Here is a 26,698-nt window from a genome sequence, read left to right on the forward strand (position 1 = left end):
TGATTTTTGCCCTTCATGCTTGAAGGATGATCTTTTTGGTAATAAAAGAACAGTGATGACAGCCTTTTTGGTACAAAGTCTCTCTGGTTATAATTACTGGGAATGAACTACATCTATATAAAGAACAATAACAAATAGCGGAAGTAGGCAATTCAGCCCCTTGAGCCTGCTCTGCTATTCAATACGATCATGGCTGATTTAATCTCAGTCTCAACTTCATTTTCTTGCCTGTTCTCCATAAACCTTTAATCTGTCACTAATTAAAAATCAGTCTATCTCCTCTTTAGGTTTATTCAGTGTTCTGGCATCCACTGTACTCTATGGAAATCGAATCCACAGGTTTATGACTCACAAGTAATTTCTGATTTCTGTTTTAAATCTGTTAACCCTTACCTGAAAATTATGATCTCTTGTTCTGGTTTGCTCCACATGAGGAAACATCCTCTCTCCGCCTACTTTGTAAATCCCCTTTAGCAAGTTACATACCTCTGTTAGATCTCCTCTCATTCTACAAAGCTCCACAGAATATGACTCCACAGAACTGCTCTTTCTCGTTTCATAAGCCAAATCACCCACCTCTGAATCAGTCTAGTAATCCTCCTCTGAACTGTCTCCAATCCACTGTAACTACATAACTCCTAACATAAGGGGCACAAAAGTATACATAATTTTCCAGGTGCGGAATCATTAATGCCACATGCAGTTGCAGCAGTGCTTTCTGACTTTATACTCAATCCCTTCAGCAAAAAATACCAAATTCCATCTACCTTTCTGATTGCCTGCTGCACTTGCATGCTCGTTTCCTGTGATTCATGCACAAGGACATCCAGATCCCTCTGTATTGATGCAGGCTAAAGCTTCTCTCCTTTTAAATCATGGAGATTCGTTGCCTTTCCATTCTTACCACTGAAATGGATAACCACACACAACCATATTAAACTCCATCTGCCAAATTTTGGTCCATTCACTGAACCTATTTAAATACGAATGCTTAGATTCTAGAGTTTCGGGGTTACAGTCATTTGAGTCTTGCACTGAGATATTCATACTATATATTTATTTGTCAGAATTTCATTCTTGCCATTTTACAATAGATATAAATACATAATTCTTGTCTACATCACAAGAACATGATCAAAAGGGAGGTACAAAAAATGAGTAAATCATCAGGAGTAATGAGAAGTTGATCTTATGAGTATAAATTTGAAGGCATGGCTAATTTCCATTGTGCTTCATACAGCTTTTAAAATCAATAGTTAATCAGACTATACACACCTTTTATACAATTGTGTAGAAATTTCAAAGCACCTGAGGTTTACACCTTCAATGTAGTGTGCAATCACATGTAACCATAATCAATAAATAGATCTCACCTGGATCATAATTTACATCCTATATAAACTCCACTCTTTGTCTTCCACATTTCCTGTGACAATGTCACTGAACACACAAATACTTTTGAAATATTGTTCCTTTTAGCCAACTGCATGATTTCCACTACAGAAATTAAAAGATCCTTCTCAACCATATCTTTCTTATATTGTGCATTCACTTTCTTCTCAAGTGTATCGGACCTCCCTTCTCCTCACATTCCTTCAAGCTTCCTGAATAACCAACATTTGTTGATCTTTGCATTTCAAATCATCTATTACCTAAAACATCATTCCACCATCAAATACATTTTCTCTTCCCCTTCTATCTCTACTTTCTATTCCTTTTATGACATTCTAAAATCATGTAATGTTGCAGTACAGGAGACCATTGTTGGTCTTTTGAATGAGCAATCCTAGTTCATTTCTCCTAGTCCTATCTCCAGCTACTCAACCCCTGCCACGGTCACTGCCCCTCCCTTATCCAATTCCCTTCTCTCATACTGCTCTATAGGAGCCAAACACATCTTCCATGTAACAACAATTTGTGTACCTGTCTGGATCTATCACTCCCTGGTATGGCAACTGTACCATTCAAGATCAGAGAATGGTGAACTCGGCCCAGACAATCACAAAGGCCCATCTCCCATCTATAGAATCCATTTACCAGGCTCGCTGTCAAAGAAAGGCTGCCAGCATTCTCAAAGATCCATCCCACCCTGGCAATGATCTTTTACAACCTCTACCATTGAAGAGAAGGTACAGAAGCCTGAACACACGCACCAGCCGGTTTGAAAACAGTTTCTACCCTACTGTTTTTAGAATACTTGAATGGACTTACAAACTCTTAACATTCACCTGTACCTGTGTTTTTGTTTTTGCCGCTCTTTACCTATTTATTTATCTATGCTACTTAACCCTGTGATCTGCCTGTATTCCTCGCAAGACAAAGCTTTTCACTGTGCCTCCATACACGTGACAATAAATTCAATTCAATTGAATTATTTCATTTAATCTTGGACAGACATTTAAATTGCTAGTTATGGCTCTTCCTGTCAAAGTCAGGTATATTCTTAGCTTTTGGATCAACATCTTCATCCACCACTGGATGAGGCTGGGGTTTCTTTTTCACTTGCTCCATGGTAATATTGCATTGGACAAAGAATTACAACAAGAGGCAACAAATCACAATGATCTTGGAGATTCTTGCTAGTCCCTCTAACAGTACAGATTATGAACCCTCTGCTTCAACCCTCATAGTGGGCTCTAGAACCTCTCCAACAGTTTTCAGCTCTATTCTGGCTGTCTGAGGGGTCATAACCAAGGCTGATGAGGAGTTCTGAGGAAGGGTCATTCGACCCAATACATTAATGCTGATTTCTTTCCAAAGACAATACCAGAAGCTGGTGAGCTTTTCCAGCACTTTCTATTTTTGTTTCTATTGTTGAAGAGGACAACATTGCTTCCTGAATAACCAACATTTGTTGATCTTTGCATTTCAAAAATGGTTGGTAGAATCAAATGGCAAAATAAAAGCCCCATAACACGCACTTATACTATGAAGAAAATGCACATTGGTGGAACCAGTGTGCTTTTTGTACATGAAGCATGTGCAATTGCGAGGGGAGTGTTCATATGGCCAGATAAGCCATTAATCATGCTTTACCCTGTGAGGAAACCTGCTGCCTGAAAAATGTACAGTGTTCTCTCACTACTGAGAGATTTTCATGGGGAAAATGCAGAAGCTTCCCATGACAAACAAGGACTCGTGCATCTGCTCTGATGGATGCAAAATTTGCCTCATGACTCCAGCTGTTGCTCGGAATACCAAGAAGATGGATGGTATTTAGCGGCCACCTTGTCAGTCCAAACCAGTTTTTTTTTGTCCTGAATCTGATACGGGAGACAGCACATATTACTTTCTTAGAGATCACAGCTTCCAAAATTGATCTGCTCCAACCTGACTGGTTTGTGTATTCATGCAGACATGGGCATGTGGTACATGTGGGAGTTATAAATCCACCTCAGTCCTTAGATTCTCCCTTCCTACCCACTTGACCCAATCCAATAGATTTAGGGGCATTCCATAGTCCATCCATGCTCAGACTGAAATGTTAAACTCGATCTGGCTGGAAGGCTGAAACAGTGAAAGCTAGCAGCAGTTTTATCTGCTGAGACCACATTATACCACTTAGAAAATGCACTGTTTAAATAAATTTGGTGCATTTGGGGCAGCATGGTGGCTCAGTGGTTAGTACTGCTGCCTCACAGTGCCAGGGACCCAGGTTCGATTCCAACCTTGGGTCACTGTCTATGTGGAGTTTGCACATTCTCTCTGTGTCTACATGGGTTTCCTCCCACAATCCAAAGATGTGCAGGCCAGGCAAATTGCCTATGCTAAACTGCCCTTGGTGTTAGGTTGATAGTTAAAGAGAAGTGGATCTGGGTGGGTTACTCTTCAGAGGGTCGGTGTGGCCTTGTTGGGCCAAAGGGCCTGTTTTCACACTGTAGGGAATCTAATCGAAATTGCTATGCATGTCACATCTACTCAGTCTCTGCACTGGCCCACCACATTATAACCTGCATACCTCACGCAATCAACAGGCCCAATGGACGTATGCCAAACAGTGGTAACTGAACGTATACAATTATTGCCTGCACTGCAAATACACATCATGTACCCTCTATTTGAAGACTGTTATTACGTCAAAAGGGTACTAAATTATATAAATAAGAGAACAGACAGCAAATCATTAAGAAGAGTTTGTTAAGGGTGTCAGAGCTTTGATGGAGAAGTGGATTTTGAGGTGGTTTTCAAAGGTTGAGAGGCAGGATGACTCAGAAGGATCTTTCAGAGAGTTGGGCTAAGGCATTTAAACTAAGACTATCATCTGTGACTGGATGTATTCTTGGAGATTTAATCACATAATCTCAAGCCAAAGTCATTCAAAATATCCACCTCATGATACCTCAGCTTCACTCACCAACTGAAAGGTGAGCAGAATCTTGGATACCTGATTAGATGATTATTGATTAATCAAAAAACCCTATTGATCCAACTCCTATATATTATATAATAAATGAAGTGATAAAATGCAGAACTCTCCTAGAACTTGATTTTTCCCCAGGATTGTTCCTAGCAGTGTCCTGCTGATTAACCCACAATTCCTGGAGACTGTAGGGTAATCCTGAACAGCTGGCAAACCGAAACGGAAGGCTCTGTTTCTGAGTTACTGGAACTTAAGTCTGACCATACCAGGCATAAGTAGTCATTTGGCATTTGTCATTGCAAGAGTCATTACTGGTACTGATCATGTGTACCAGCAGCTATTAACCAAATAGCAGACTAGATCCAGGACCTTTGACATGTCATTATATAGTTTCTTTGAGTATCAGTCAGTTGTGAGGTGGTATTATTATGTCTTACAACTTTAGATTAAAAGCCTGGTCAAACACATACAACACGTACATTAGATTTGTAATTAAATTGTCAGTTGTGTAGCCTCCTTTCATATTCCATAGGAAAAGACAGCCTGAACAATCACTGTCTATGAGGCATGAATTTGATTTTATCTGCTCCCATTTTTAATTTTCAATGTAACTTTTAGAAATTGGTCTTGTAATGTAGGTAGTGCTGGTTCCATCTTTATCTTGTGGCCAGGTATTGGGCACTAAAGCAGTATCACTCTAGGTTAAGGTGATCGGTAGTGAACTTATTGTTTTTTTATTACAAAAATTTGGCTTTCAGCAATTCTGACAAAGGCTTGAAATGTAAGCATAACCTTTTCCATTTTGCACTGATGCTGTCTTAGTGTTCAGTCTTTCCCATATTTATGTTTTAATTCAACCCTGGTGGTCATTTTTGAATAGGTCCAGCAGAAAAATGTATTGAATTCATGCCATGGTGAAAACCATTACCTCTGGTTGCTAGCTCCGTAGCATAACCATAACATCACTGTCCCCATTTGCATTCTAAGACAGAAATGCTGCACAACATCATTTAAATTGTGACTGCCTCTGAATTATCAGCATCCATTCCAATTAAAATGATCATGTTGGCAGTATCCTGTTATGTGCTATATTCAGCATTTTCATCAATCCAGATTTTCAGTAACCACCAGCTCTATACTAACATTCTTGCTATCCACAGAAATCTATAATTAGCAAAAACAAACTTTAGGGTTGGGAATTACTCAAGTCAACTGGTCTCCCACTGCTGAGGCCAAAATTACAGGGTTTTAGAGGGCAGTGGGACCCAGCGTCACATTTTATTGATAGCTCTATCAGACAGTCAGCAGCTCAGTATTGAGCTGAGGAGTGTGCGCTCTGCTGGGGTGGCACCTTGAGGAAAGAGGACACAAATGATTATAACATCCATGCAGGTAGGTAAATGGGGTCTGTGGGCCAGTAAGATATGCCTCAGCAAAGGTTTTTGTGGGGTGGGGGCAGTAAGAGTAGGTGGTGCTGATGTTGAGGGGGCATCCAATGCAACCTGGGAGCCCTTCATTGGGAAAGGAGAGTCTGAAAAGGAAAGCCCACTGCAAATAGCCCACTGGGAGGGCTGCTAGTTTACATGGAGATTTTCCTACACAATGTACAAGTTGACAACAAAGAAGGGAAGAGGCTCTTAATTGGCTACTAAAGTGGCTCATTTTGGCTTCAGATGGATGGGGCAAAGTAGGACAAATGGCATGATTGCAGGAAAGCCTGCAAAATGAAGTTGCATGTCATTTTGTTAGCCTTCCTCACTCAATCTGTAATTTTTCAGAATATGATAGGTATATACTATTTAAATAACTTGCTCTGGCATTCAATGAGATTATGGCAAATCCGTAATCTAATTCACTGGCTTTATGTCACATTTCCTCAATAACTTTGGTTAATAACACTCTATCCAGATTCAAAGTAAAACAAACCTAGCACAATTTTTATTCGTGGAAAACGTGTGAAAAAGTGTTCCTGAAAATCATTCCTAAAAAGATCTGGATATGCCTATCAGATCTAGACTCCCAATCACCAAAATTTGTTTTTTTTTTAAAGCTACCTATCTGTTCCACTTAATATCAAGAGAAAAAGAGGGATGAATCAAGTTACTGGCTGCACAGTGTTTTAGCTACCACATTGCCAACTCATTGAATACTCATTGTGGTGCAGAACTACTGAATGGCAAAATTATTCACAAATTAGGTTGTTATTGGAAGTCTCTTAATCTAATGAAGGACTTGATCTGAACCTTGACCAATTCTGGAAGTCAATCGAGTTGCTAAACACGTTTCCCATGTTGATTGTCACTCTGAGATTTTTAATTCGGACTGCGTATCAAGATGTAGAAGAAGACAAGCAAATTGACCAGGAACTGCATATATCCGAAAGACGAAAATCCATATAATTCAAATAGGAAGCCTCCAATAGTGGGAGACACCGAGCGGATGAGAGAATGAACACACATATTCAACCCCAGCATCGCACCTAAAGAAAGAATATTCACAATTAAATAATAAATGAGAGAGCAAAACAAGCACAAAGTAACAGGCCTGGTACAAACAGGCCAACTTGTTCCTTCAACACAATAACCTAACGTAACTCATATAACCCAATGCCCACCACTTAAATAATTCAAGTTATATCACTCAGCTCAACTACTCCAGCAGCACAATATCCCAGCATGGTATAACTGAGCTCCTTTTTTATTTCACAGCGTCAAGAACATGTTGGGTATTTGCATTTTGTTTCCACAGAATGGCACCATAGATCGGATGGAGCACAGAGCATTTCCTTCTAAAGTTCCAAGCAAACCTGGATAGAAGGAGGTGGGAAATCATTTGGGAAGAAGCATAAAAATAATAGCTGCACCTAGATGCATATGGTTTTAAATTACTTGCTTTTCTACGTACAGGAAAATGCCTCCAGTCACAGCATTGGTTGGACAAAAAAAGTGGTTCTCCAGCAGAAGATAGACAGGATTGCATGAGATAATGCAAAGCACAACTGACAAGAATGGTATGAAGATGGTTATGCAGAGTGTTTATGGTATATCCACTAATGGGGAATCAGAGCAATAAGGACAGAGAGAGCTCTGTGTTGGAGCATTATAGGAGGCATGTGAAGAAGAAAAGAGCATCTTGCTTTCTTTGTAGAGTCTTCTACAATCTCAGGACATCCTAACACACTTTACAGTCAACTGAAGCCCTTTTGGAGTACGGTCACCATTGAGATGTCAAAAACACAGCATGCAGGAAGGATCCAAAAATAGTAAGGTGATAAGCATCATTATTTGCCTTACTGATGTTGTTTTGGGACAAATACCACAGCCATTGGAGAAAATTCCTCTTTGAAATAGTGGATCTTTTCTGTCCACCTAAGAGTAAAATTGGCTTTGGTTTAACATTTAATTAGAAATAGCACATTACACCCTCAGTGCTCCACTGGTATATCAGTCTACAGTTTGGAATGGGTCTTGAACTCAAAAACGTCTGATCAAGAGGTGAATAAAACTATTAGGATGTACTGGGACAAAGTCTTGAAGAGCCTGAAAAGCTAGCTTGAGAATTTTGTTGGGCATGGGGTATGAATGGACCTTTGAGATGAAAGGGTAATACAGAAGTGTGCTTTTGTATGAGTGAGAATACAAATTGTAGTTACGAACTCACTGGAGGCCGAGGCAAAGACAATAGCTGTGAACTGAAATTTAAACTGAGATGGTGAAGATATAAAGTGAAAAAGATAGGAAAAAGTGAACATTGGGCCACTGGAAAATGACGCTGGAGAAGTAGCTATGGAAGACAAAGAAATGGCTGAGGAACTGAATAAGCACTTTGCATCAGTCTTCATGGTGGAAGACATGAGTAGCATCCCAAAATTTCAAGACAGTCGGGGGCAGACGTGAGTACAGTGGCCAACACCAATGAGAAGATATTAGAAAAACTGAAAGATCTGCAAGTAGATAAATCACCTGGACCAGCTGGGCTACACCCCAGAGTTCTGAAGGAGATAGCTGAAGAGATAGTGGAGGCATTAGTGATCTTTCAGGAATCACTGGAGTCAGGGAGGGTCCTAGAGGCCTGGAAAATCGCACCTCCCCCCACCCCTGTTTAAGAACGGAGTAAGGAAAAAGACGGAAAATTACAAGCCATTTAGCCTGACCTCAGTCGTTGATAGGATTTCGGAGCCTGTTGTGAAGAATGAGATGTCTGAATACTTGGTAAAATAGGACAAAGGCAGCATGGTTTCATCATGGGGAGGTCATCCCTGACAAATCTGTTAGTATATTTTGAGGAGGTAATGAGCAGGTTAGACCATGGAGAGCCAATGGATGTTATTTATCTGGACTTCCAGAAGGCCTTTGATAAGGTGCAACTCTGCAGACTGCTGAGCCCACGCTATTAGAGGCAAGGTACTAGCAGGGATAGAAGCTTGGCTGTCTGACAGAAGGCAGAGAGTGGGGATAAAAGGGTCCTTCTCAGGATGGAAGCTGGTGATTAGTGGTGTTCCACAGGGGCAGTGTTGCAACCACAACTTCTCACTTTATACATTAATGATCTGGATAAAGGAACTGAGGGAATTCTGGCCAAGTTTACAGATGATACAAAGATATATGGAGGGTCAGGTAGCATTGAGGAGATGGGGATGCTGCAGACTTAGGTAAGTGGGCAAAGAAGTGGCAGATGAAATACAATGTGGGAAAGTGTGAGGTCATACACTTTGTAGAAGAATAGAAGCATGGACTATTTTCTAAATAGGGAGAAAATTCAGAACTTTGATGTGCAAAGAGACTTGGGAGTCCAAGTCCAAGTTTCTCTTAAGGTAAACTTGCAGGTTGAGTTGGTAGTGAGGAAGGCAAATACAAAGTTGTCATTCATCGCGAAGGACTAGAATGTAAAAACTGGGGTATACTTCTGAGGCTTTATGGAGCTCTGGCCAGACCACATTTAGAGTATGGTGAGCAATTTTGGGCCCATACCTCAGGCAAGATGTATTGGCTCTGGAATGGGTCCAGAGGAGGTTCATGAGAATGATTCCTGGAATGAAAGGCTTAAAATATGAGGAATGTTTGAGGGACTATACTCAATGGAGTTTAGAAGGATATGGGGGTGGGGGGTACAGAATACCAAATAACCTGGATGGAGTGATGTTGGGAAGATGTTACCGTTGGCAGGAGAGATGAGGACACAGCCTTAGAGTAAAAGGCAGACCCTTTAGAACAGAGATAAGGAGAAATTTCTTTCGCCAGAGAGTGATGATTCTGTGGAATTCATTACTACAGAAGGCTGTGAAGGCCAGGTCACTGAGTATATTTAAAACAGAGATAGAGAGGTTTTTCAACCCCATTTTCCTGCTTTCTCCCCATAACCTTTGATCTCCTTGGAAATCAAAAACTTAATCAGCCATGATTGAATAACGGAGCAGACTCGACGGGCCGAATGACCTAATTTCTGCTCCTATGCCATATGGTCTTATATGAGGTTCCAGCTTCAAGAAAAGAGGCATTGGCAACTTTTCAGTACCTTAGCCATGATTAAATATTATGCATGAACTTAGACAGGTAATCTTTGCACTATAGAGTAACATGGGGAGGGAAATTAGAGGAGGAAACCTAATAGATTCTGATCTGTCCTGATTATTCACATGTACACATAACCTAGCAGGATTCAATGGATAATGATATGAGACAGTATGATAAAATCAGAGCCCAGATGGCCTATTGTGTTTGCACCAGCTCTTTCAAAGAATTATCCAAATCAGTCCCACTGACCTTAGTTCTACAATCTTAATTTATTTCCTCCTTATGAGCATATCTATTAGTCTTTTGAAAGTGGAAGTCGTGAGATTTTTCTCTTTGAACCTGGAACTTTCTGGACTGTATGGCTCAAGAGATCACTATTTTCATAATGAATCATCTGGGAGTGGGAAGGTTTGAAGGGGGTGTTTAATAGAAGCACTGTGTGATATCGTCCACTTACCAGTGTCTGTGGGAGGAACTATTTTGGTTAAGATACTATTCGTGATGAGGTAGAAAGCAGAAATTCCCAGAGACATCGGGATGCAAATGAGGCAGAATTGGAATATGTTTGTCATCAATGCCTAAAGGAAAAACATATGGAAACCATTAATCTTGGACCAAAAGAAGAAATTAGAACCAAATGAAAAGTCATAATGGCATATTCTACGATGTTCAAACTGTTGTCATGTGTTTCTCCTCTGATGCTTTTTATTACAGGGCAATATTGCAGCGTAAGATCACACAGCAGCGTTAGGATTTGGCAGTAAATGCCTTCTTGTCAACAGTGCACACATTCCATGAATGAAAAATAGGCTACTTCAGTGAAATACGTCAGAAACTATCTGACAAACTAACTAAGCAACACTGCATATCTCCAGAATAGAGGGAGAGGAGTTCAGGCAAATATCAGTAAAGAAAATATTCAAAAACTACCCTAAAGTATTTTTTTGGTGATCTGATCTTCCCAGGCTTCAGCCTCCTATAACCCTTGCTCTTATGCTTGATAAAGGGCCTCAGGCCCACTAACAAGACATTCAAAGAACTTCAAAAACATCCAACAACACCCTCATTTTTGTTGCTGTCACCCCTCTCATTGCTTGAGGCAATGAAATCCTATCTACCTGTACCAAGGCCTAATGAATTCCCCTCAGTCTAAGTATGCTTTAAGTTCCACAGGAAGAATCTTTGACTCTTACCCTGTGACCTTTATCATGACATCATTTTGAGGATGTGGACTAGCCTGAAGCTATGAGCTGCATCCTGCTATTAAAGTCATATCCACAAGCACAGCTGCCACAGTGAGACTGTCCATGGGGTTACTGCGGTCACGGACAAAAGCTTTTAACATTTCTCTTTGAAATGCCAATTTTCTCCCCTCTTTCTCTCTCTCCCCTGGAGTCAACCATCCAGGATTGACCCACAGTTTCCAGGAATTGAAGATTAACTTCCAGAATGATACTTTACAAGCAGCAAGGGAGGAAAATCAACAGGATATTATAATTTCCATTTCATTTTTTCCAACAACTTTTATATTCAGAGTGCACACCTTTCTTAATCTTTGTGATTATACACCACCTGGTACATTACTCACTGGTCATAAAAGACACACGCTTTCATTATTTTCTTGAAATATTCACTTGCACTACAAGGTAATGTGAAGGACATACCCAGAGTAATGTAAAAGATCAGAAACTTACCGTTGCCAAACCCACCAGAGAAATCAGCAGAACAGACCAGAGAAACAGGACTTTCTCTGCAATTCGCTGAGTTAGCCATCCGACCACCAGTCCCTGCATAACCTAGAAAACAGCAAGAAAAATCAGAAAGCTACTGATGTCAAATTAATCTTAAGAACATGCAACAGACCATGAGAAATCAAATAGGAGACTGGTGGAGTGCTGTTCAAAGACCAGACAGTTTGAATTCAGCAAAGAATATAAAAATATGAGCAGGAGTAAACAATTCAGCCCCTCGAGCCTGCTCTGTCATTCAAAATGATCTCAGCCTTAACTCCACTTTCTAGGTCCTTCTCCATAGCCCTTCAACCCATCACAAAGTAAAAATCTATCTCCTCCTTAGATTTACTCAATGTTCCAGCATCCACTGTTCTCTGGGATAGTGAATCCAAAATTCATGACTCCATGAGAGAAGTAATTCCTCCTCATCTCGGTTTAAATCTGCTATTTCATCCTAAAACTATGATCTTTTGTTCAAGAGTACTCCGCAGGGAAAACATTCCACTATATATTTGGGAGGGGGAGGGGAAATTAAGGAAAAAAATCTTTAAGTTAAAAAATCACAACATGTGCCTGTATAACAATTGCTATAATTTGTTTTTTTTTCTAACCATTCGCAGCACCTCTTCCCCTTCCCCAACCACAAGGGATGTGATACTTTCCCTTTCAACTCCTTTTGTCTCAATGTCCAATACCCTGAAACCTCCTTCTAGATGAAACAACAATTTACTCGTACATTTTCAACCTAGTCTACATATTCATTGCTCACAATCTGGTCTTGTCTACACTGGGAGACTAAAGCAGACTCAGTGACTGTTTCCTGGAACATTTCTGCTTAGTCTGCAAGCATGATCTACTCTTACCAGATGCTTGTTGTTTTAAGGTCAAAAATCACATAAAACCAGGTTATCTCCAGGCCCTAGCCTACAACTTATCCACTTCATTCTCGACCACAAAGTCTTCACCTTTGACAACCAGTTCTTCATCCAGACACACGGAACTGCAATGGGGACCAAATTTGCACCCCAATATACCAACATGTTCATGCACAAGTTTGAACAAGACTTCTTTGCTGCACAGGACCTCCAACCAATCCTGTACACCAGGTTTCTTCCTTTGGACTCATGGCAAGGGATCACTGAAACAGCTACATAGTCATATCAACTCGTTTCATCCCACTCTCAGTCTTACCACGTCCTACTCTTTAGAATCACTATCATTCTTGGACACATGCACTTACATCAAGGACAGGCACCTCAAGACCTCACTCTACCACAAGCCCACAATAACCTCACAATGCTACACTTCTCCAGCTTCCACCCTAAACATATTAAAACAGCTATCCCCTATGGACATGCCCTATATATACACAAGATCTGTGCAGACAAGGAGGAATGTGACAGACACCTGAAGGTGTTGAAGGACTCCCTCAAAAGAACAGGGTACAATGCTCAACTCATCAATTGCCAGTTCAGCTGTGCCATAGTGAAAAACCGTAATGAACTCTCAGAAGACAGATGTAGGATACGACTGAGAGGGTAACCTTTGTCGTCCATTACCTCCTGGGAGCGGAAAAACTATGCCATGACTTGGCATTAACACTCATTCTGGACTAATACTTAATTTCTTTATTACAATCTTATCACTCTCTTTATCTTTGTTCCATGGTATCTTTCGCCTCTACCATATCACAAAGATTATAAGAGATAGGATTTATAATCATCTAGAAAAATATAATTTGATTAGGGATAGTTAGCATGGTTTTGTGAAGGGTAGGTCGTGCCTCACAAACCTTATTGAGTTCTTTGAGGTGACCAAACAGGTAGATGAGCGTAAACCGGTTGATGTGGCGTATATGGATTTCAGCAAGGCATTCGATAAAGGTTCCCCACTGTTGGCTATTGTACAAAATGCGGAAGAATGAGATTGTGGGAGATATAGCAATTTGGATCAGTAATTGGCTTGCTGAAAGAAGACAGAGGGTGGTGGTTGATGGGAAGTGTTCATCCTGGAGTCCAGTTACCAGTGGTGTACCACAAGGGTCGGTGTTGGGTCCACTGCTGTTCGTCATTTTTATAAACGACCTGGATGAGGGCGTAGAAGGGTGGGTTAGTAAATTTGCAGACGACACTAAGATCGGTGGAGTTATGGATAGTGACAAAGGATGTTGTAGGTTACAGAGAGACATAGATAAGCTGCAGAGCTGGGCCGAGAGGTGGCAAATGGACTTTAATGCAGACAAGTGTGAGGTGATTCACTTTGGGAATGCAAAATAATGGGCTAATGGTAAGATTCTTGGTAGTGAAGATGAGCAGAGAGCCCTTCATCAGGAATAAAAAGCAGCCCGAAACGTTGATTTCGCTGCTCATTGGATGCTGCCTGAACTGCTGTGCTCTTCCAGCACCACTAATCCAGTATCACCAGTTAATGGCGGAGTTGCAGGCACGCCCAGCAACAAAGCCTGCCACTGTTGAAGAAGGCAGAGGAAGGTAAATGCTAATTCTAAAACAGTGCAGCCAATATATTGCAAGCAAGACATGCTGTTGACTCCACAAACATTTTCTCACTGCGTTTCCAGAGCCAACTCTGTTCAGTTCTATATGCAATGTTAAATTAGCATGAGAATTCTATTGTTCAACTGGTGATAGTCAGTTCATCTGCTTCAGTCCCAGAGACGTTACTTCCGCTCTCATTCAAGCAACTGCATTCTTTTGTTTGGTGTCAGTGAGCTCGGGTTCCAGTTAGGCAAAACGTGTGTGCAATGACCTCCAGTGCTCTTGTACAGCATGTGAAAACTGTATTACAACCCAACTCTCTCTAGACCAGCACACTGTGTCCTGTGGTTCTGAGAAATACAGGTTGGAAGACAATAGCTTTCAAACCCAGGCTCTACTTAAATATTGTAAACACTGAAATAGATGCTGAAGAAACTCAGCAGGTATGGCAGCAGCATTTGTGGAGAGAGAGAAAGAGTCAAAATTTCAAGTCCTGTTTGACTTCTTCTGAACGGAAAGGTATTGGAAATGGGATGGGCTTTATGCCACAGAGAAAAGGAGGAAAGGACAAGAGAAACAGCTACTAAAGGTAGCCCAGAGCAAAAGGCAAAGAGAGTCCTGATGGTAGTTGAGCAGTGATATAGATGGAGAGCAGGTGTTAATGGTAGGTTTAATGACAAAACGCAGCTCAGCTCTATTGAAACCAAATTCTGGATTAGTGGTGCTGGAAGAGCACAGCAGTTCAGGCAGCATCCAAGTAGAAACCAAACCTTTTGAGAGCAAGACATAGGGCTTGTGGGGGTTAGTGAGGTGGGGGAGTGAAATTAAAATGGAGGACTGAATTTATGGTCTAAAATTGTTGAATGTAATGTTGAGTCCTGAAGATTTTAAACTGCGTAAATGGAAAAATAAAGGCTGTTTTCCAGCTTATGTTAGGGTCTGCTGGAACACTGCAACAGTTCTAGAACAGTAATGTTAGCATGAGAGCAGGATGGTGTATTAAAATGGCATGCACCTGGAAGATCAGGGTCATTTAAGTGGACAAAGCAGAGATGTACCACAAAGCATTCACCCAGTCTGCAGTTGGTCCGCTAATACAGAGGAGGCTGCATTGTCTGCTCCAAATACAATAGACCTGATTGGAAAAAAGAGGGAGTAAATCACTGCTTCACCTGAAAGATATGTTCGGGATGCTGGAGAGAGTGAAGGGAAGGGATAAAGGAGCAAATGTTGACCTTCTATAATTGTAGGGGTTGTGCCAAGGGGTAGGGTGGCCATTTTGAAGATGCGCTGAAAGTGGCAGAGGAGTAGACCAGGGTATGGCTGAGAGAATGATAATGCAGAATACTGACACTGGAGGGCATGGGAAGATGGTATCCTCCTGGTGATGGCAGAAATAGCAGAGAATGATCCTTTGAATACAGAGACAGATAGGTTGGAAAGTAAGGACAAGGGAAACTATTATTCCTGGGAAAGGAAGGGGTGAGGATAGAAGTGTGCGAAGTGGGTCGGACATAATTGAAGGTCCCATCAACCATTGTACAGCATGGTTTGAGGGGCTTGAAATTCACAATTGAGGATAAAAGAAAAGCATGTCAGCAACATCCCTATAAAACCACCTCTGAGGGCAGCACAGTAGCAAAGTAGTTGGCACTGCTGCCTCACAGCACCAGGGACCCAGGTTTGTTTCCAGCTTCTGATGATTGTAGAGTTTTCACAATCACAGTGTCTGCGCTGTTTTCTGCCAAGTGCTCTGGTTTCCTCCCATAGTCCAAAGATGCACAGGTTAGGTGGATTGGCTGTACTAAATTGTCCCCTAATGTCCAGGGATATGTATCTAAATGGAATTGCCATGGCAAATACAGGGTTTATGGAGCTAGGGTAGGGTGTAGGGGTCTGATGGAATGCTCTTCAGAAGATTGGCACAGTTACTGGGTTGACTGGCCTTTATCTGCAACGTAGGGATTCTATGATTTTACATTGTGGTATCATCAGAACTCAGTGCAGCCTATTCAGAAATTGGAAGCAATGTTGATTAATTTTTCCAATTCCGGATAGGCTGTATTAAATTAGCTGATTTCAGGATAGCCAGTGATGCAATCAGCCAAAATATTCCTATATTAATGGCTGGAAATTAGGAAGCATTCCATTGTACAGCTGTTATCCTCTGAAAACGCATGCAATATTGATATTGATCAGGCTGAGTTGTAATGCTGTCCCACCATTATGCATGTTGCTGATAATTCACTATTTTCACTGACATGTTGAAATGGTAATTTTTCAGAGCTATAAGATCATTATCAGTTCTTACAAAACACTACCCATAATAAGCAGGTGCCTTCAGGAAGTCGAGGGAGAAAAATTAGGATTTTAAAAACATTTATACGGTCGCTGGGACGACAGGGGATGCAAGTTCTCACAGTCAAATGAACATTAAAACAAAACACATGTTGGAAATTGGAAATGTAAAGTTCTGCAACTGCAGCTAATCTGCTCAGAACTATCCTGCTCTCGTTTGTCAATCCGGAATCGGGGCTCATTGTTTCTGAGCAAAAGAGGAAGTAAGTGGTTTGAAAGGACTGCCAATAAAGCCACCTCCCTGCTTATGAATGAAATAAATGGAGCAACCCTGCCAGATAATGATGCAATCATTCTTCATTCAAATGAAAGGTACACACCCTAAAATATCACAAACTTCCTCTTCTCTCAACAGAATACAACTAATACCATGATGGTGTGACAGTTTTGCAGGGCTTTGTTTTGGGGGGGTGCAACTGGGTCACACTCACAGGGCAAAGCTTTCAATGGTTGAAGGAGTCGGGAAGGGATGTGGGCACAATTCAGTAATCAGTTCCTGCATGAAGTGGATCCCACAATTTCTAGAACACAAAGCAATTCTCCAAGGTGGAGGGGTGGTGGCAAGGGTGAGGCTGCAAAATTCTCTCGGTTTCAACTATTTGCCCATTAACCCCTTGAGGAATTTGTTAACAGGCTGGGGAGGCTGAGAATGCAGTTTTCAAAGCTGAAATCACTAAACATTTTGGTATACAGCTCTCAAATTTAAAGCCATCTCTCTCTTGCAAGGCAGTAGCAGGCTAATCATGGCTGCCACATGCCTTTGTCATTCCAGCTCCAGAGATTTCAACATGTCAGTGAAAATAGTGAATTATCAGCAACATGCATAATGGTGGGACAGCATTACAACTCAGCCTGATCAATATCAATATTGCATGCGTTTTCAGAGGATAACAGCTCTACAATGGAATGCTTCCTAATTTCCAGCCATTAATATAGGAATATTTTGGCTGATTGCATCACTGCCTACATAATACATCAGCACATTATAATCGTGGGTTTAAGGCACTGAATATTGGAACAGGAACTTTCCACTTGTTCCCTACAGCTTGTTTTGCCATTCCATTAGACTTAATTCACTCTGACCTAACTCCATAGTCACACTTAACACCGTTGGATATCTTCCAATCTCAGATTTAAAGTTAATAATTGCTCTAGAACAGAGTAAAATTTTGAAATTTTACTCCCACCCTTTACGAAGACACGTTTTCTAATTTCACTCCTGAAAAATTTGGCTTTTTGTTTTCATTGCATAATGCATCAAAAGACGTGGGACCACCACTCACTAAGTATCCTTCCAAAACACAATCCATTCTGACTCGGAACTACATTAACGTTCCTTTAATATCATTGGGTTAAAATCTGGATCTTGCTCTCCATCAGCACAGATATGACATGGATTGCATTCGTTTAAGGTGATGGCTCATCACCACATTCTCAAGGGCTGTTAGGGATGGATAGTAAATACTGACCTTATAGTCAGACTCCAGTGTAATATGAAACAATAGGCATTTTTAAATTAGAGTAAACAGCAAACTATGACTCAATTACTGTATATTAAATTTTAAAAAAGTTTTCCATCTGTAGTGAAGTGACAGTAAAATAGATCCATTAAAGATGTGGATCAGTTATCAACAGTACAGCACTCCTTCTAGTACAATGAAATATAAGTAGGGATTATAAAACCTGGCAATGCAAAAGCCCCAATACCTTAAAGGCAAAGAATAAAACTGGCAAATAAAATGGGATATTTTTTAAAAGGTTATTTACCAAGCATGAGGGGTATGGATTGGATAAATAGACAAGGTCTTTTCCCTGGGTTGGGGGAGTCCAGAACTAGAGGGCATAGGTTTAGGGTGAGAGGGGAAAGATATAAAAGAGACCGAAGGGGCAACTTTTTCACGCAGAGGGTCGTACATGTATGGAATGAGCTGCCAGAGGAAGTGGAGGCTGATACAATTATAACATTTAAAAGTCATCTGGATGGATATATGAATAGGAAGGATTTTAGAGGGATATGGGTCAAATGCTGACAAATTGGACTAGGTTTATACTGTATAGGAGATCTGGTTAGCCTGGACGAGTTGGACCGAAGTGTCATATACAGCACAGAAACAGACAGTAAGTTTAAGAGAAGCTACAAAAATCAGAAAGGATGGAATCACCCAAAGGCCACTAAGGTTGGTGTGATGACAAATTGCAATCAGTTATTTGTAATAACAGTCAGTTTGCCAAAAGTTTCAATTTTCCAATTGTTTAAGCTATTTCCTAGGTCAAAATTACTGTGGCTTCAATCTCTTCCTGTCATTAAACTGGAACTGAAAGTTGGGAATCTGAAACATGAAGAATTGGGCTCAAGGGATACTTCTTTTCCTTCACCCTATTCCCAGTAAATCAGTCCTGAAGCAAGTTTCTCAACAGCTAGACTGGTTGATTCACTAGAGGTGCCTGATGTGTATTGCATAATGCATTTAGATTTAGATTTATTGTCATACATATATAAAAATACAGAGAAAAGATTTTTTTTAATGCGTTACATGCAAAGTGTCACCAGTCTCCGTCGCCATCTTGAAACACTGAATTTAATGCAAGGTTTTACTGCACTAGATTTCATCTTCCGCTCTTCTTGCTTCCCCTCACTGCTTAATAAGGGTCGGAGTCTCTGAAATGGGCTCTGGGGGGTGTTGGTTATGCCCTTGGTCTAATTAGTTAAACAAATATCATTTACTTTCTGATGCCTACAACACTCTTCCAACATCATCTCAAGTTGTTAATTATGACCGAGACCTCCATTGTTAGAGATTATTAGGACCAGCCCAGTATGATGTCTTTTCAGCGTGCAATATCGGGCTCCACACTGCTTTGTATGAGTGTGCTGCCAACAGGCAGGTTCTTTTACCTTGAGGCTTTTTTGGAGTTGTACCTTTTCCCACGGTAGCACTTGCAACAATTTGATTGTTACTCAACTTACATTCCACCTGCAGCTTTGCAGGTGCCAATTCATTAACAATTGTGAGAATGCAAGTAACTTGGATGGAGAGGAAACTCAGGTATTTCAAGTTAAAGATAACATCACATGAATCAGCTAACTGTGAGAGAGAGTTACTGTGCTGCATTCAAAAAAACTCAAGTGGCATGGATTCCAATCTCTTTGATGTTAAAAAAAATCACCTCATCAGAAGTTCAAATGAACTGATACTCAATAACTAGCACTGTGCAAGATATTGTGAACAGAAAGGAGAAAATGAGGACTGCAGGTGCTGGAGATCAGGAGGTGACAGGGTGGTGCTGGAAAAGCACAGCAGATCAGGCAGCATCTGAGGAGCAGAAGAATCCACATTTTGAGCATAAGCCCTTCATCAGGAATGAGGCTTGGGAGGGGGGAGGAGGGTTGCTGAGAGATAAATGGGAGGGGGATGGGGTTAGGGGAAAGTAGCTGAGAATGCGATAGGTAGATGAAGGTGGGGGAGAAGGTGATAGGTTAGAGAGGAGGGTGGAGCAGATAGATGGGAAGGATGATGGACAGGTCAAGAGGGTGGTGCCGAGTCTGAGGCTTAGAACTGGGATAAGGAGGTGGACAGGAAATGAGGGAACTGGTGATATCCACATTAATCCTGTGTGGTTGCAAGATCCCAAGGCAGAAGATGAGGAATCCTTTCTCCAAGTATCAGGTGGTTAGAATTTGGTGATGGAGGAGGCCTAGGACCTGCATGTCCTTGGTGGAGTGGGAAGGGGAGTTCAAGTGTTCAGCCATGGGGCATTGGGGTTGCTTGGTGTGGGTGACCCAGAGATGTTCTCTGAAACAATCTGTAAAATGGCATCCTGTCTCCCCGATGTAGAAAATAGCACAGAGTGCAATTTATGCTGTAGATGACATTTGTGGAAGTGCAGGTAAATTTATGTCTGATGTGGAAGGATCCTTTGGAGCCTTGGACAGAGGTGAGGGGGGAGGTGTAGGTGCAGGTTTTACGCTTCTTGTGGTGGCAGGGGTAGGTGCCGTGAGTGGGGTGGGGGCTGATAGAGTGGGCATGGATCCGATATGGGAGTAATGGACAGAATGGTCTCTCTGAACCACTGGCAGGAGTGGGGAGGAATATAGCTGAGAATGCAATAGATAGATGTAAGTGGGGAGAAGACGATAGGTCGGAGAGGAGGGTGGAGCGGATAGTTGGGGAGGACAATGGACAGGTCAAAAGGATGGTGCTGACTTGGAGGTTTGGAATTGGAATAAGGTGTGTGTGGGTGGGTGGGTGGGTGGGTGGGTGTGTGGGTGGGGGTGGAGGAATGAGGAAGTGAGGACGAATGTTGTCTTCAGCAAAGGCCTCACCTTCATCCCACTACGCTTCCTGATTAATGAGTTCGATGCAATACAACATTGAAAAAAATGGGCCCAGAGGTGGAGGCCACAGAAGAAATGTTCAATCAATTCAATCAAGACCCCGTCCACCCACCAAGGACCACGTCTCCCTCTTCCAACGCAACCCATCTAACTGGACACCCCGTGCTGATCTGTTACTCACTCTTGAGCTCTTTATCTGTAACTGCCGCCCTTGACATAGACCACTTCAACCTGTCCACCCCTCTCACCCACTCGCGCCCTCCACTCCCTCTGCTCCAACCCCAACATCACCATCAAACCAGCAGACATGGGGGTTGCTGTGGTAGTTTGGCTGAAGCCAGGGGCCAACTTGCAGACACCTCCTCCTACTGCCCCCTCGACCGTGACATCATCTCCCAGACCATCCACAACCTCATCACCTCTGGAGCTCTCCCATCCACAGCCTCCAACCTCATAATCCGAGAACCCCGCACCGCCTGATTCTATATCCTACTGAAGATTACAAACCTGACTTACCCGGTCGACCCATTGTCTCAGCCTGCTCCTGTCCCACTGAACTCATCTCTGCATATCTTGACACCATCCTGTTCCCCCTTAGTCCAGGAACACCCTACTTACATTCAGGACACTACCCAAGCCCTTCATCTCCCAAGACTTTGTTTCCCAGGCCCCCATACCTTATCTTCTCCATGGACATCCAGTCCTTATACACATCTATCCACTATGACAAAGGCCTCCAAGGCCTCCATTTCTTCCTCTCACACCATCCCAACCAGTACCCTTCCAGTGACACCTTCATCCATCTGGCTTAACTAGTCCTTACCCTTAACACCTTCTACTTCCAATTCTCCCACTTCCTCCAAACCAAAGGGGTAGTCATGGGCACCTACATGGGCCCCAGCTACACCTGCTTTTTTGTTGGGTATATGGAACAGTTCACCTTCCACAGCTACACCGGCACCATTCCCTACCTTTTCCTCTGCTACATCGATGGTTGAATCGGTGCTACCTCGTATTCCCACAAGGAGACTGAACAGTTCATCAACCTTTCATCCCAACCTCAAATTCACCTGGATCAACCAGACATCTCCCTCCCTTTCCTGGACCTCTTCATCTCCATCCCCATCTCTGGTCACCGACTAACCACTGACATATACTACAAACCCATCGATTCCCACAGCTACCTGGACTACACCTCCTCCCACCCAGTCTACTATAAAAACGCCATCCCTTATTCACAATTCCTCTGCCTCCGCCGCATCTGTTCCCAGGATGACTAATTCCACCATAGAAATTCCCAGATGGCCTCCTTCTTCAAAGACCACAATTTCTCCTCCCACGTGATCGACGATGCCCTCCAGCGCATCTCCTCCACTTCCCGCACCTCTGCCCTTGAAACTCACCCCTTTCAACGTAACAAGGACTGAACCCCCACCCCAGTCCCCACCTTTAATCTCTGGATACATCGCATCATCCTCTGCCACTTCTGCCACCTACAATCAGACCCCACCACTAGGGATATATTTCCCTCCCCATCCCTATCAGTGTTTCAGAGAGACCATTCCCTCAGTGGAAATTCCTTGTCAGATCCACACCGCCCCCCCACCCCACACCCTACTCCTGGCATCTTCCCCTGCCACTGCAAGAAGTGCAAAACCTGCGACCTCACCTCTGTTCAAGACCTCAAGGGATCCTTTCACCACTGACAGAAATTTACCTGTACTTCCACAAATGTCATCTACTGTCATCTACATTGGGGAGACAGGACGCCAATGTGCAGATTGTTTCAGAGAACATCTCTAGGACACCTGCACCAACCCCACTGCCCTGTGGCATTATACTTTAACTCCCCTCCCACTCCACCAAGGACATCAGGTCCTGGGGCCTCCTCCATCACCAAACCCTAACCACCCGACACCTGAAGAAAGAACGCCTCATCTTCTGCCTGGAGACCTGCAACCACACGGGATTAATGTGGATTTCACCAATTTCCTCATTTCCCTTCCCCTCACCTTAATCCAGTCCCAAGCCTCCAACTCGGCACCGCACTCTTGGTCTGTCCATCACCACTCCCATCTATCTGCGCCACCCTCCTGTCCTACCTATCACGTTCTCCCACACCTTCATGTACCTATCCCCAACACCACCCCCCTCTCATTTATCTCTCAGTTCCCCGGCCCACAAACCTCATTACTGATGAAGGGCTTATGCCCGAAATGTAGATTCTCCTGCTCCTCAGATGGTACCACACTCTCGATTGTGAACAGGAAGAATGGTTGCAAAAAGAGCAGTAAGACAATCAACAACTCCCCATAGCTTTATCACCCAAATGAATTATACTAGCTAACTGCCCAGTCTGCACTGATCTTAGATAAGTGCCATTGGATTGGTGAACAAAGAAATTCTGTCAGGGTTCCAATTCTAATCACTGTACAGAAACTCAGTAGAAAACTGCTAATGTAAGGAGACCAGATGAAAACATGTGCCACACACTGAATAATACTTATCTAGGCTTTTAAGAGAAAAATCAGCCACTTCACCAGCAACTAAGCAAATTTTGATCAGTAAGTGCCTTCAGGAGATGAAGAGAGATACCATCAATAATCTGAATTTGCACAAAGCCTAGTTTGTGAAAAATGAACCACGAAGTCTTATAAGATCCAAGAGAGCTGAACAGAAGGCAGAGAGACTTTGCTGGAGTTTTCAACTCTGTTTGAAGAGGTAGGTTTCCAAGAGAGTTTTGAAAGTTCAGGAGAAAGTAGCAAGGTGCAGGCCTTTAGAAGCAGGAACATAGTGGCTGAGGAACAAAAACAAATTGTTGGAAAATCTCAGCAGGTCTAGCAGCACCTGTGGGGAGAAATCGGAGTTAACAAATTGGATCCACTGACCCTTCTTCAGGCCAGTCACTGAGTACTCTGCCACTGAAAAAAGTGGAATTAGAAAATGAGATGAAGGACTGGATGAAATAGTAACAGTGGGTGACAGAAAATGCAAGTACACAAATAAAGGGCACCAGCCGTTCACCGTTTTAAGGCATCCCAAATTCTCATCCAGTTGATTCCAGCCATAATCTCAGACTCAAATCTTTAAGAGATCAGCAAACATGTTACTATGTAATGACAATCAGAATCTGAAAGTCTGTCTGTGGTATTCACTACTTCTGCTGTACACTTTGTCAATGGATGGTAGTGAAGTGGGAGATGGCACGGACAGGGTGACACTAGGCACACGGACACACACAAAATGGCCGCTAAGCCGCAAGTTGGCCACTCAACACACAAGATGGCCGCCGAACCACAATATGGAGAGAGACAGCAGAGCAAACACAGATACTGCCTGGGGCCACCAGGATGCCAGCACAATACACTCACAACCTAGTTGATTAGTTTAAGGCAGGTGGGGGAGAGAATACACACGAGTAGCGTATACTACCCGCTAAAGTGTCTGGGTCCAGCCAACACATCTGATAGAAATGCTAACTGTTTGATGTGGACTCAATACAAAGTGCTAATAAGCTGGGCTGCAGTAATCGTCCTTCTCAAGAAGAGCTATCAGCACCCATTATTGCAGCAATGGACTTCCGCACAGATGTTGAAACTGACAATGCCTGTGCTGAAACTGACAACGACCACGCTGAAATTAACAAAGGCTGTGCTGGAACTGACAATTACTGCATCAAAACGATCAATGATTCTGCAATGTTTATAATAAACAAAATATGTTACAAAGACAATAGCCTCATCACTAACCTATTATACTACAAAAAGTATCTTGACATGTGCTCTGGGTTGAGAGAAGAATCGTAGCTGTGGTCAGTGGGTGTCGCAACTGTGCTGTCGGTGCCTTTCTCTCCATGGAGCTCCGGTACTTGCCTGTACAATAAACTCTGTCGTTGAACCCTAACTCTGACTCCAAGGTGGGTGATTTTTCCCACAACCGTTCAAAGGAGTAACATTGACTGCATGGGGATTCCAACTTCCACTTGATTCCATCCATTGAAATACTTACTGGGTGGAGTTTGGCTGCTGTCTGAGCATTAGTTTAACAGCATGGAACTATAAAAGGGTAGGGAAATTGACTGAACCTCCCTCACTTTCATTACTATCCAACAGAGTTTGCCAAAGTTGAAAGTGTAAGGGCAATGTGTTACAATGGAAATAATTTAGCCCAACTCTTAACCACTGGGAATAGCTAAGCATTCACCAGCTACAGAAAGCTGTAAATAGCAAAATCACAGCTGCAAAATAGAATAGAATTCCAACTGGGAACAGTCCAAACTTTCCCCTTAATATGACATCGCCAACATCACTCCCATTTGAAAAACACATTTAAGAGACATCAGAAGTGGTGTGGTAGTTGGTGATTAGTTTGCAGAGACCATGGGTATGTTGGAAGAATCTTAAACAGTGGGACAAGCATAATTGGCTGTTACAGAAACATTTTTGGTTGCAAGTCAATCAGACGGGGGACTACATTTAATGTTGTCAAAATCTTGTGCAAAAAAGGTATGTCTTTCAGAGCAGACTGGTGAAGTATCTAGACGATGAGGCATTTTGTCAAAACTTTCAAACAAGTAATAAGATGTAGCTTAACTAACAGTGAGAAGGCTCTCTCCATCAGGTTCTGCACACACACACCCCATCTCTGGCAAGACATGCTGCCCTCAAGGTAGGTAAGAATGTACTAAGAGTGAACCTGTCACTGATCTCCTTCTGGAATGTGCATTTTCAAATAACATCTAGCAAGCAATGCAATAGTTCTCGGCAACGTTCATTCTGAGTTGATCTGTAACACAATACTCTGTAGTCTACTGTTCCTAGGAAGGCATGCTGAAATAAACATCAATGTTTTGCTGGAAGGCTGTCAACATGATGAAAATGCTCTTTACTCTACATGAAACTTGTAGGTCTTCCATTACAAGAAGCTGACTATGACCAAGTGGTCTGGACTGGCATGTTCCAAGGTTCATTGGCACAAGCAGAGGAATACACAGAGGTTTGTGGCAACAGCCACAACATCTCAATGGGAAGTTAAGGCCTTTCCACCATTGTAAGCATAAGGGCCAGCAATCTTTGTAAAGCCCCTCAAGCTACAAGTGTTCAATGGAAGGTAAATGCATATAATTAGCAATTGGTGATCAAGGCTATACTGGCCATGATCTGAAAGAATAGAACAGAAAGACAGACTGTCACATGTAATGCTATAACACGAACATCACAAAAAATGTTAATTTAACACTTTGGATTGTTTTAAACCCAAAATTGGCTTTTCTATATTACAGCTGCATTCCAAAATGGTTTGAATACATATAGATAAAAGAAAAGATACAAATACTAGAAATTTTAACGTTGGAAATGCACACCAGGAGATTTGTCAACACAAAAGAAAAAAGGACAGGTTCATTTCTTATTGTAGGAGGAAATTACTGCAGATGCTGGAATCTGTACTGAAAAGAACAAATGCTGGAGATCACAGCAAGTCAGACAGCAACCATGGAGAGAGCAAGCTAATATTTCAAGTCTAGATGACTCTTCAGAGCTGACGTGAAGTATGGGTGTGGATTGTGGGAGCATAGAGTGCTGGGGGAGAAACAATGTTTAAGGACAAAAGGGTAACTAGGGAATGAATAGGGCCCCTCAAAGATCAGCAAGGCGACTTTTATGTGGAGCTGCAAGAGATGGGGAGATACTAAACGAGTACTTTGCATCAGTATTTACTGTGAAAAAGGACATGGAAACATAGAATGTAGGGAAATAGATCGTGATATCTTGAAAAATGTCCATATTACAGAGGAGGAAGTGCTGGATGTCTTGAAATACATAAAAGTGGATAATTCCCCAGTACCTGACCAAGTGTACCCTAGAACTCTGTGGGAAGCTAGGGAAGTGATTGCTGGGCCTCTT

At 42.2% G+C, this 26,698-nt stretch overlaps 1 protein-coding gene across 1 annotated transcript in view; it reads right to left on the minus strand.

Annotated features, from left to right (window-relative positions):
- Positions 1-1,035: 1,035 nt before the first annotated feature.
- Positions 1,036-26,698, minus strand: part of slc67a1 (solute carrier family 67 member 1) — a 116,210-nt gene continuing 90,547 nt past the window's right edge. The window contains exons 8-10 of the mRNA XM_072592067.1: positions 11,568-11,669; positions 10,331-10,451; positions 1,036-6,839 (exon numbers count right to left, since the gene is read on the minus strand). Coding sequence (XP_072448168.1) covers positions 6,673-6,839; positions 10,331-10,451; positions 11,568-11,669 — 390 coding nt within the window. The 3' untranslated portion in view covers positions 1,036-6,672. The remainder of the gene's footprint in view (positions 6,840-10,330; positions 10,452-11,567; positions 11,670-26,698) is intronic.

This window comes from Chiloscyllium punctatum, chromosome 22 (genome assembly GCF_047496795.1).
Source record: "Chiloscyllium punctatum isolate Juve2018m chromosome 22, sChiPun1.3, whole genome shotgun sequence".
In the NCBI taxonomy this organism is placed as follows: domain Eukaryota; kingdom Metazoa; phylum Chordata; class Chondrichthyes; order Orectolobiformes; family Hemiscylliidae; genus Chiloscyllium; species Chiloscyllium punctatum.